The 13,177-nt window shown below is 30.9% G+C and overlaps 1 protein-coding gene across 4 annotated transcripts in view; it reads right to left on the reverse strand.

The window, feature by feature from the left end:
* The window catches only part of 5PtaseI (inositol polyphosphate-5-phosphatase A), a 130,959-nt gene extending 120,857 nt beyond the window's left edge, over positions 1–10,102 (reverse strand). For all 4 annotated transcript variants that reach the window (XM_072523046.1, XM_072523047.1, XM_072523048.1 and 1 more), the window contains exon 1: positions 9,510–10,102. In XM_072523046.1, the coding sequence (XP_072379147.1) occupies positions 9,510–9,572 (63 nt within the window). In that variant the 5' untranslated portion in view covers positions 9,573–10,102. The remainder of the gene's footprint in view (positions 1–9,509) is intronic.
* Between the last annotated feature and the right edge of the window lie 3,075 nt (positions 10,103–13,177).

The raw sequence follows: 13,177 nt of genomic DNA on the forward strand, positions 1-13,177 counted from the left end.
TAAAACAAAATTCATAGTATTTACCTTATCAAAATACACAATTACAAGTAGGCGGACAACCAATACAGAGAGTATCCAATTTTAAATATCTAGATTGTTATATTACCGAACAATTAGATCCAGATAAAGAGATAGAACATACAATTGAAATGGCTAGTGCAACTTTCTTTAAAAATGAGGTAACTCTTCCATAACGATAACTTGAAATTTCAACTTCGGAAATGCATGATTAAATGGTATATATCTTCTTCTCTTCTTCTTCTTTTTATGTTGACATTACTCTGTCTGTTTTAACAATCCTCGGGGTTAAAGAATGTCAGAGGATGAATCGGGATACGGAGAGTCGAACAACTTAATCGGCAACGCCAAGGGAACTTGATAAGGCACGTTAAGAAGAAGATATCTGCATCACCCAAGAAACGAAAAAAAGGCAAAGGACAGCAGTGGCGAATACTGCCCTACTAAGAAAGAACCCCGTATCTCCAAAATTTGAAAAATTGGGATATTTGCACCATATGAATAATTATGATTTATATAACATATTCACATAGAGAAAAACCCGTATTTTACATTTCTAAATATTTTATGAAAGAAAATAGTTTCCCCGTAAACGCCAAAAAATTACTATTAAACCTGGCATTTAACGCTTCGTAGAAAAAACCTGGTATATGCTCAGCAGATACGGGTTTTTAACGTAGGATAAAACGATATGCGAGGTTTTTTCTAAGGAATAGAGCAACACCGCTAATAGTTTCCATCACCAAGTGGAAATATCGTTAAAGAAAATGTTTATGATTATCATGATTTCGTCGAGGCCGTTAAAACGTGTAATTTGAATCGTGTGGTGGTGAAAGAAATGGGGGGTTTCCGATTTTCTTATCTGGAAAGACTTATCATCACAGTCAAAATTAAAGAAAACAGAGTCACGTATTTACCTTATCACAAATTGTTAAAGTAATTGTGAAGAGAGAGAGCAAGATTTTACACGTTAAGATTGACGATAGCGAGGAGTTGATAGAGATGGACTTTTTGCAGGCCAGTGTTAAAATCTGGGATAAACGACCCCACACCTGTGACGAAACTTTCTGGGATAGCTAAGAAGAGAAAAGAGCAAATATTAAAAAACATAGGTCAAATTATACCGGCGAACCGCCATCAATTTTGGGAAGAATTGCCAACTTCCAATTAATAATAATTTTCATTTTGTATTTTTAAATAAACGTTTTCCGTTAATACTTATGTTTTATTCAACAAATGTTCATAAAAAATATTATTAAAATATTTAAACGTTTTGCCTTTCGAAGCAGTTATATAAATTTTATAATAATTACATAGTTAAAATCAAGCTTAAGACAAATTTGGAGAACACGTGATTTTAGCTAAGTAAACTTGACATAGTTCTTTGCTTTGTTAGACCGTAAGTCGCATAACTAATGTCCATACGGTAATTTTGCAATTTAAAAAAAAAAAAAAGTTAACTACGATGCTACACACTCTACCCTAAATGATTTTGTGTTATTATTGTACCAAAAGCACAAGGGATTAAACAAAAATCTTTAATCGCGTTTTTCTCAAAACTCGCTATAGTGGAGATACAGGGTTCTTTCTTAATAGGGCAGAATACCTCCTTATAGTGAAAAACTGACAAATATCATTGAAAACTGATAAGGATAACTGTAGATTGGAAAAGACTATAGCGAATTCTAATGATCGAACTAAAAACGGAACAAAAAAATAATAATAATAATAATTACATCCGGGCGTAAGAATTGTAAACTGCAAGGAAACCGTGTTAAATTCTACGAAGAACTCCATAAGGAGGTGGCTACAATACCAAAAAGATTTATAGTGATCATTATAGATCACTGAAAATGAATGAATGAATACAGAATTAATAACACATATTTCAATCACAAAGATCAACACAAGTATACTTTTACCAACACAAGAGGACACAAACCAATGATAGACTTTATTCTTACAAATGAAAATGTACATTACAAACAAGTATTAAATGTGCGGAATAGAGATTACTTGGAAGATGAATTAGCAGCATACTCCTTAATGCCGAAAAAAAACGGTGCTTCAGATTAGTAACACTCTAACACACTAGACTAGAAAATAATTTTAAGGATTAAATGAAGAAAAACAGACAGAAGAAGTGTGTGAAAACTGGAAGAACATAAAAGGTATTTAAGAGCACTGTTGCTAATGGTTCCAAGAAAACCAACCAAACACAAAACAAAAAGGAGGCAAATATGAAGAACACACAGAAAGGTTATTTAAGAGTGCAAGGAAATAGAAGAATTTAATCAGAGGCAATGACCCATCCCATCTTCACTAAAGGATTAGAGAAACACTGGAAGGCAATTGGGGGTAACATTGCAGTTGGAAATGGAGATTTAATTTATGGTACTCAACGAAAACTTATGAAATGGAAAAAGTACATAGATGAATTATTTCATGATAACCTACCCATGCAATGTGATATAACAGAGGCATTTTCTGAAGTAAAAATTATAAGAGAAGAGGTGGCAAATGCTGATACTAGTATTTTATCTTTGAATTAAACAAAAAAATTTAGTTAGCATCTCAAAAAAAATAGCGGCTGCTAATTCTCAGGATTGGCACATCTGAAACAAATTCCAATGGGATTACTTAAATAAATCGCCCTTACCAGACAATTAACTGCTTTTTAGAAACAAAAGTCAAAAAATTAATTTTGACATGCAAAAATTGGTAGAAAAAATTGATTTTTTTCAACTTTTTATTTATTGAATTTAATTTTCAATTAAACCTGAATGATTGTCTTGCAAGGGCGCTTTCTCTAAGTAATCCCATTGGAATTTTTTGTTTAAGACGTACCAGTCCTGAAAATTAGTGTCCACCATGGAATTTGGGAAGCAGTTAATTAACGAGGGTGTATCATATACAGTCGGTTCACAATTTGCTGATAGCTCACTACAAGTTTAACCCTAATTAGAAAACTGAAATACAGAGAGGATAGGTAATACGATATAATAGTAAAAACCAACCTAAAACTGACGGTTTAAGACGTTTTCGACTAACCCACCTTATATCTGAAGGAATACAATACCTTATAACCCTATTACGGGGGTATTTTGAATGGTTAGAGATGAACGACCAGTGTCGTAGAGTATATGATTGAAACATTTATTTGAACTAAATAAATATATTTTTTAAATTGTACTTATGTAAATTGTATTTTTTAATAAAACTTATTTATTTTATTCAAAAATAAAAAGTTTCTTGCCATTTGTAAAAGATACATTTATTTAATTAAGGAAAAAGGCGCCAAATGTCGCCTGGCAAAATTTCCAATGTGTTTTAAATGTATCCATTATTTTCGAATCCGGAGAAAACTAATAAATATTTTTGAAAAATTTAAACGCAGAATGAAAGATTACATTATTACTCAGGGCAGAAAGTCCCTGAAAACTTCTACAATGTTTATTTTAATATGTTATGTAACAGGGGTGAAAATAAAAGAGAAAATATAATATAATTTTTAATTGAAAATATTGCATGCAAAAGAAACTTTTTATTTATTCTAAAAAATATTTCATTCTGCCTTTAAATTTTTCAAAAATGCTTTTTAGTTTTCTCAGGATTTGAAAAAACTGGATACATTTAAAACACATTGAACATTTTGACAGGCGACATTTTGCGCCTTTCCCCTTTAAAACCCACGATTACAACTACTATTACTTACCTTATATAATTACGATTAGAAAACTATTCAAATTCAAAATAAATAGGATCAACTTCGGAATCCGAGTCGAGTCGTCTTGAGGGTTAATAATTAGGTTAATAATCTCTACGGTCGCATCAATTATGTTATCAACATCCCACATTTTTTGTTCTTCTTCTATTACATGTCTTACTGCATCTTTCCAGTTTTGTTTTGTAATATGTTATAAAGACTCGTATAACAATTCACGTACAGCTTGTATTTTATATGACATATTTTTTCTAGCCACATAACTTTTCATTTGTGCCCAAATGAGTTCAATTGGATTTATTTCGCAGTGGTAGGGTGGAAGTCTAAAGACTGTGATGTTTCGCCTTTCCGCCATTTTGTCAACTACGTATTTCTTGAACCTAGATTTGCGTTGCCGGGCAATTTTTAAAAGTTCTGCTTTTACCATTCCATCTTCGTAAGGCAGATACTTATTCCGCAGCCAGTCAAGAATATCCTGTTTCTTCCACGCATTCGTTAGAAGTCTTTCTACTAGTCGTGAATGATAAGGTGCATTATCTAATACTATAATTGAATTTGGTGGTATGTGTTCAATCATTTGCTCAAAATACTCTTCAAAAACATCAGCTGTCATCTCCTCGTGATAGTCTTTTGTGCTTTTGGAATGAAATTCCAACAAACCATGCTTAACAAATCCTTTTTCACTGCCAATGTGAGAAATTATTAATCTACTGCCTTTACCAGAAGGTGGGGAGATACCAGTAGACCAACCTTCCATAAAGGCTTGCCTGGAGCTTAATATATTTTTATCTGAACAAATTTTTTTTAGAGTATGACCTTAGTTTACCCACGTTTCATCCTGGTAGAAGATGGGCCTTTCTTCAGCCCGGAATTTTCGTATGAATCTTAGATAATTTCTTCTCCAACATCATCTTCTCCTCCCGGTCAATCAAAAGTGATTTTCGGTCTGATTTCTCCCACCGGAAATTTAATTCTTTTAAAACTTGCCACAATTTAGTTCGTCCGATATGAGGCAAATCCTGGTCGTCTCTAACTTCTTGTAAAATTTTGTTTAGGTTTGGTATTTCTTTTTTGAAAAAAAATCCATGAATTTTCCTTTGAATACCATTTTTGGCAAATTCATCAATTTCAATAGGCTTTTTCCCTCTCTTTAAGTGTTCGTTTGTGTTTGGGTTAGCTATACCGTGTTTTTTTCTTTTTGATAGGAACCTATATAAAGTTGACTCTCCTACACCAGTCATGTTGGCACAACTTTCGACTATGTTGTGAACAGTGTTTGTGGGATTCTGAGAAACCAGAGCATCGTGAACATTCAGGACAATAGTCTTCTCTCTTGGTGAATAGACAGACTTACTGACTGTACGCAACAGTACCAGTGTAAAACTTGATGATGAAGCCATCACAAACAATCCAACAAAACGAGCACGAGCGAAAGGTACGTATATGTTCGTAGGTATATGGAATAAAAAATCACTCACGCACTGCATATAATTCGCAAAAGAAATATTCGAGACGCTAATTACTGCCGTAGACGTGGAAACACCGACGAGCCGTAAATTACATGCGATCAAAAACGTACTAAACAAAAAAATTGTTTTCGTTCATAATAACTTCACCCTTTCAAGTTAAGTTTCGAATATAATTATATTATTAAAAATCTGGGGAATTCCATCTTAATTATCTTGCAACGAATAGTACCTTCGGATATGAATTCCAGGTTTTCTAGTAAAGTGATTAAACGCGAAGATTAGTATTGAAATATCCAAAGGAGATAAGGTATTCTTATTTACAAAATTGTTAATGGTTAAATTCTTATTTTTATTAATATAATATAATAACCAAAATTAGTCGTGAAAGTTTTAATTGTTTTTTTGCTAAATATATTAGTATTAAAATATTATCAATATTATATATAACAGTATTAAAACATTATATTATTATTTAATGAATAAACACCTTAGGAACGCCTATGACTTATGACCGTTTTATGAGTTTGAGGCATATTTCGTGCTCTCAACAATTTGTGAACGAAAAATAGATATTCATTTTATCTCAGCAAATATGTGCCCTATACTTCATAAACATTTTTTGATTAAGTACTACAGGACAACCCAATTGGAATAAAAATCAACTGTCTCTATTAACAACCTATGATATGCAGATGATAAGGTTCTACTAGCAAGTAGCCAATCTCTTAAACAGTCAAGTAGCAAGTAACAAATTTAAATCAAGTAGTAACAATATGCAAGGAGTATGGACTGAAGTTAAACATTCAGAATAAATATAAATACAGTATACTCACTCTATAACGAACACGGTTATTACGAGGTTTCGCTTATAACGAGGTACATTAGATGTCTCGTGAAATTTCTATTGAACTATAACCCTCTATAGCGAGGTAAATTTGGTTATAACGAGATAAAGTAAGATTAAAAACGTGTTTTTTACGTTTTGGCCCGGCCGTAGCTATAAATAAATACCCTTTTTAACTGCGCCGTCCGCAATAAAATTCTTACAATTTATGATTCTTAGTTGGAAATTTACAATTTATGATTCACAAGTGTCATTGTAGGGGGTGACCATTCACACCTAATAAGGTCCTAATAGACAAGATGTGGAAAGTGTTTTAAAGGTTGTCAGACACTTTATCCAAAGAAAAACACAAATGAAGAAGCATAAAACTGTTTCACATCTTTAGAAAATACGATAGATAGAATACTGGACAATTTAAAGCAGTCAAAAATGACAGACTTCTTCCAATTGCAGATGCTTTATACAGACTTAGAGAATACAGATATTTTTCAAGGAAAAGACAGTTAAGATTTTATTTCACGTATAGGGAGCTTGCGCATCCGTTTATACGTATTTCAGCCCAATAGGCATCATCAGAACGGCTTTCGCAAGCGCTCTGAACGTGAAATAATTCTTCTCTGTCTTAGGAAGCAACTATAACATGGCTTCGTATAGACGCAATGTAGCGACATCTGATAATAAAATCGTAGACTAATTTTCGAAACCAAATTCAAGAATTCCGCTTTAATCTGTGCCTTCTAAGAATTGCAAGGCAAAAACAGACGTTGATAAAGGTGTTAAGAGAGACATGGGGAATCTAAAACTTGCATTCCACAACATATCTTTTCAACTAAGCAAAATTCTTAGCGAATTGGTTTCTAGTACTCGTACAGAGTATATCGAAATAACAAGGAAAAGACAGTTAAGATTTTATTTCACGTATAGGGAGCTTGCGCATCCGTTTATATGTATTTCAGCCCAATAGGCATCATCAGAACGGCTTTCGCAAGCGCTCTGAACGTGAAATAATTCTTCTCTGTCTTAGGAAGCAACTATAACATGGCTTCGTATAGACGCAATGTAGCGACATCTGATAATAAAATCGTAGACTAATTTTCGAAACCAAATTCAAGAATTCCGCTTTAATCTGTGCCTTCTAAGAATTGCAAGGCAAAAACAGACGTTGATAAAGGTGTTAAGAGAGACATGGGGAATCTAAAACTTGCATTCCACAACATATCTTTTCAACTAAGCAAAATTCTTAGCGAATTGGTTTCTAGTACTCGTACAGATATTTTTGTTTTAACATAATATCATTGACAATAAAAGTAAACAACTCTTTTTTGTTTTAATGTATTTCATTGACAATAAAAGTGAACAACTTTTTTTCAAAAACGCCATTCAAACAATATTTATTAGCATCTTATATTGCTCCGAATGGCTTCACTATAGAAAGTTAATGTTTTAGAAAACTACATATTCATATGTATGCACAGTATTAATGTTGTTGGATATAACGGGATCCACTTATAACAAGGTAATTAGTCTGCCATTTCAGTTCTCGTTATAGTCTACTGTATATCTTTTGGTGAATTGCAATTTTTAATAAAGCCTTTTTTGACTATTTTATGATTTAAATTATATGTTATACTGTGTTGAGAATTAGAATTAAAGTGATAAAGAAGGCAGGCAACATAATATTCCTAAAAAAAGTTAAATAGATACTTTGTATGCAACATTGAACTAGATATTCAATATGACAGTGTATTAGAGTATGTGTTAATGACTAAATAAATTAAATAAATCAGACATTAGCACATGTGCTACATAATTGTCATATTTAACATCTTTTAAAGTGCACACAAAGCATCTATATTTTTATCTAAAGGAATATTATTTTTCCTGTTGTTTGTACCTTATTAGTTTTTAGCTTTTAACATGTAGTGTATTTTTAACATGTACTGTATGAGTGATAGTGGTAAATAATGGATAATTTACAAAGAATATAAAAAGAGAAAAGGGGGTATGCTATGTCACTCACATTATTTTTGGTACATATCAGTACCAAAAGACTGTTAACTGTGAGAGCTGTGGGTGATAAAGGACATACTATGTTAAAAAATGAGAATGTTGTGAGCAGCAAAACAAGCACTGAATCGCCTGTCAAATATCAAAACAGAAAAAAAATATTTACTTAAAGAAGAAATACATCTACTACTTGACTAATTCAAATAGCCCTTTCAATGTTCATATGATCATATTCAAAAGTTTTAACAAGCCAAAATTATATTTCTCATAATTAAACTTTATTATGTTGTGAGATTCAATATGCAAGAAAAAAAATTTGCATTACTCAATAACTTGTTTATTTTATTACCCAAACAGGTTTTATCCTTATAAGATTTTACTAACTATTACAAATGTATTCTAAATGAGATCTTTAGACATACAAAAACACATTTACAATATTTAAAATTAAATCTCTAGGGACTCCTTTACATTAGCAAAGTCATAATACCAAAAGAAAAAAAATAAGATAAAAACTTCAATTCTAATACAATATCATTTGGTATATTCTCACAATTATGTAGAAACAAATATTTCATTGTATATATGTTTACCAGTGAATTAAAATTAGAGCATTATGTAACAACGACTGTTGAAACTGTCAGAATGGCCATGAAGACAGGCTTCTCACATGATATCACACTTAAAATTCGTTTAGCCCCAGCTAAAATTGAGAAACCAGACTGGTATCAGCTTAGAGCTTTCTCAATTACATTAGTTGGCAGATTTATTTTCATATCAATATAGTTTTGGTCTCCACTAAAATTCAAGGAAATTAAGAGTATAAGTTTGAATCACCAGCTCCCAAAATATCTTATAGGTGCTATAATTGTTTGGAGTACCTAATATAATTAATTATATAAGTATCAGGATTTTTAAATTTAATTATTTGCTAGTGTTTTTCTGAACTTAGTATCTTTCGAATGAGGAATAAATATACTGGTTGCTCATTTTTTCATATGAAATAATCCTCATTCTGATTTGCTAATTGTACATGTCTGAAACCAGTTGGACATACACAGTTTAAATATAAAATCATTTTAATCAAAGGAATCTTGTGCTTTTAAGAAGTTTTATAAATGACCAGATGATATATTGAACAATAAATAACCCATAGAAATTACACTTTTTGAAATGTTTTCTACCATTATTTGTTTACAATTTTTAGAATTTTAAAAGTTATCAATTATCTTTACCGTTCATCATTTTTTAAAAATATTTATATATTAAATTAAGCTAAATCTACGTATAGAATAATACAATTATCATCATTAAAGTTATTTTAACATATTTATAGAAATTGTATCTGCAAAAACTGGATACATAAAAAACGAAATAAGTGGTGTCTTCTAATTATTTTTTACAACTAAATTAAGAATAAGAATGCATAAATAAGTGGTTTACTTACATCTTCAAATATAGATCCAACATTCGCAGTGACTAGTAAAACAGGTATAGTTGTTGAACCCATAATTCTTACTAAAGTGTGTTGCAATTAAAAGACTAGTTTAACGATAAAACTCGTACACTCAAAAATAGCGATTAATTTATAATAAATGTTGCAGTACCGAAGTTGTTTTCTTCATTAAAAACATACACATTGTTTTAGGTTATTTTAAATAAAAATAAAAATTGTTGACTTGGGTTTCTAGTTAATTTTTCTATTAAAAACTGAATTGCGCACGCATTTGAGACGAATTATTGATTTCTTTTGAGCTTTTCCAAATGCCCTTTCTTCTTTGAGTTTTAATCACATCGTAAAAATCACTATTAATAGAAATTAATCGAAACTCGGGACTTTAATTACATCACTGACCATTATTTACGTCAATGGTTCATTATTTCCGCCAATTAATTCGAATTTAATTAAAATACAACTAGCTTTTAAATATAGGTGTGAAACTACTTCATGAATTACGTATTTCTGTTTTTGTTTCATTCAACGTCTCAAATATAGAATAATATTCGTCCCCCGATCTCGAAAACGACTTTTCAAACAAAACAAAAAGACAGACTAAAAATATTCAATTTTATAGGTTCCTAAGTTTATCAAGTTGGTTGCCTTGATTCGTTTTGACATTGACTTATTCTTCTTTGATTATGTCTAAGTTGTATAATACCGGTTATTTAATTCACATACAAGCAAATACAAGTTTTTTTAAAATAATTTGCGTAATTGCTTAAAATAAAATTGTTCAATGAAAGAAAGGATGAATGGTAATAATACGCTTATTACACTAAAAATATAGTACACACTCATTTAAAGCAAAAATATTTTAAGTAAGCAAAAAAAAGCAAAAAGCAATTCAAGTGCTAATAAAAGATTCAATTTATACAGTTTTAATGGTGCACGTTAATTAATCACCCATTAATTCAAAAGGTTACAAGAAACGGAAAACTATTGATTGTTTTCATGTTTTTGCTTTTATTCAAGTTTTATTGCCATTAAAACAACTTTTTTTTTTATCAATTTTAATTATCAATCTATAATACATAAAATTCTCGTGTCACAATGTTAGTCGCCATACTCTTCCGAAGCGGCTGGACCTATTTTTATGAAGTATTACAGGTGTATCGGGTAGGTCTAAGAGTAGGCTTTAATCCATTCTTTATACCTCTAAGGGGTAAGGCTGGTACACCTCAAACATTTTTTTTATTTTTAAATTTTTTTATTTAGGTTTTTATGATGTAACAATATAAAATAAATACAACCCTTAGTTTTCACACCTCTATTACTAACCCCTATTTTTTAATAGCCATATTAGTGTCACAGAGTTATTTGACACACTCCTCCGAAATAGTTGGACCGATTTTTATACAAATTTTACATTATTTTATAGCTGGCCAAAATTTTTTATTTTATATGTATATTCAGTATGTCTGAGAATAGGTCGCTAATTTTCATACCCCTAAGGAATAAGGGTGGTCCACTCCAAACATTTTTTTTTTTATTTTTTAACAGAATTTTTTATTTTAATTTTTTTGATGTGAAAAATATATACAGTTCGTAATTTTCACCCCTCTGTTATTAAACCCTATTTTTTAATTGCCATATTGGTGTCACACAACAGTTAGTAGCCTTATTCCTTGAAAATCTTTTGACCGATTTTTATGAAATTTCATATGTATATTCGGTAGGTAAGAGTATCGGCCATAATATATTTTTCATATCAATAACGGGTAAGAGTGGTCTAGCCCAAACATTTTTTTTATGATGTGGTATTAAAATATACATATACCTAGCTATTAATTTTAACCCTTACTAATCACTATTTAATTGCCATCTTAGTGTCACAGAGCCACAGTTGCCATACTCCTCCGAAACGGTTTGAACTTTTTTTATGAAATTTTATATGTAAATTCGATAGGACAGAGAACAGGTTGTAATATATTTTTCATGCCAGCAAAGTTGTTTTCGTTCAGATCAGTTGACTCAGTTATAAATCAAGATAACATGATGACATAGTCAACTACCCAACAGAGTTTTTGAATTCATTGGAATGCCTGACGTTCGATCTAACAATTTTCAATTTAAAATAGGATTAGTTGTCATTATGCTGCGTAACATTAATCAACCTCGACTGTGCAATGAAACGAGACTGACTGTGAAAATAGTAATGAATAATGTTATTGAGGCAACGAGCATCGAAAATGCAAAGGACAGGATGTCTTGATCCCGCGTATTTTATTTGTTTAAACGTTTACAATTTCACACGCGTTAGGCTTCTGTAATGGCAATGCACAAATCACAAAGCCAATCGCTGGAAGTTTGCGGAATTAACTTAGAGTTTCCATGTTTCGCGCGTGGACAATTATTCGCGTGTCGGCAAACCGTCATCGTTGTATATTTATGCAACACACAAAAAATAAAATATATATGTATGTATAGTCCTGAAACAGATGGTAAAAAGAGTTAAATCAAAGAATCTGCTCTTATTATGTTATCTATGAAGCCAATTAATAAAAAAATCACTATTAGTAAGTCAATAAAATAGAAAGAATATAGGACCATTTATTTTTTAAATTCACATACATATAGAATTAGAGTTTGATGTTAATATTAAGAATAAACTTAATTGTAAGATCAAATTCTTATCATTTGAAGATAGTATCATAGAATTTTTTCCTGTAGTTTCCCCATGATTCACAATTGAATTACTATTACTTTTCTGACGGGTATTTCTAACTTAATTTAATTTAATTGATTGAACTATTCTCCAATAAAGTTGTTCTAGGATCACATTTCAAAAATAGTGATAATAAAATTTTAAAGTTATCTATTTTAAAAATATAAAATAAGTATATGTCTGAATTGTCAATATGAATGAGGCACATAAAATTAATTAGAAGGGTTTCTGTAATTTCTATTTGAATACATATCCTTTCCTGAGCTGTGGAATAATAATTGGTTGATCATGAACTCAGCAAATACTGCTCTAGAAAGAGTTAAAGGTTGGATAGAAACCAGAGATCTAAAATTAGATTCACATAAGACAGAAGCAATCCTAGGTCCAAGTGATAGGGATCTCCTTCATACTGGAAGGAAAAAGAATATTTCCAGTAAAAATGGGGAAATATTCGGGCGTCATGATTCATTGTAAGCAAATATTTAAGCAAGAATTATGTCTAATATAGAAGGACCTAGTGCACGAACAAGACAAATCCTCATGGAAGTTGTTCACTCGACAATTTTATATGCTTCACCAATCTGCCATCAAGTACTAAAAAAACAAAACATAAATTAGTATTGGAAAAAACATAAAGGAAAGCTTGGTTAAGGGTCGTCTACGCATACCGAACGGTCTCGACTGTAGCTCTACAAGTTATAGCGGAAATATTACCAATTAGTTTAAAAATTATTCAATTTTTTATTCTTATTAGACGACATAATATAATAAAAATATAATAATTCTACATTAGTCTATTCGTCAGAGACTTGACCCACAGACTACAGGCAAAAGAATGATTCTATAACATACGGTAAGAATAGCGAATAGAGAAGAAAAAAGAGAAGCAATAAGAATGTGGTAAGAAGAATGGAAAAATGAACGGAGGACTACGTGGACGAGGGTGCTA

This window comes from Diabrotica undecimpunctata, chromosome 2 (assembly GCF_040954645.1).
Source record: "Diabrotica undecimpunctata isolate CICGRU chromosome 2, icDiaUnde3, whole genome shotgun sequence".
In the NCBI taxonomy this organism is placed as follows: Eukaryota; Metazoa; Arthropoda; class Insecta; order Coleoptera; family Chrysomelidae; genus Diabrotica; species Diabrotica undecimpunctata.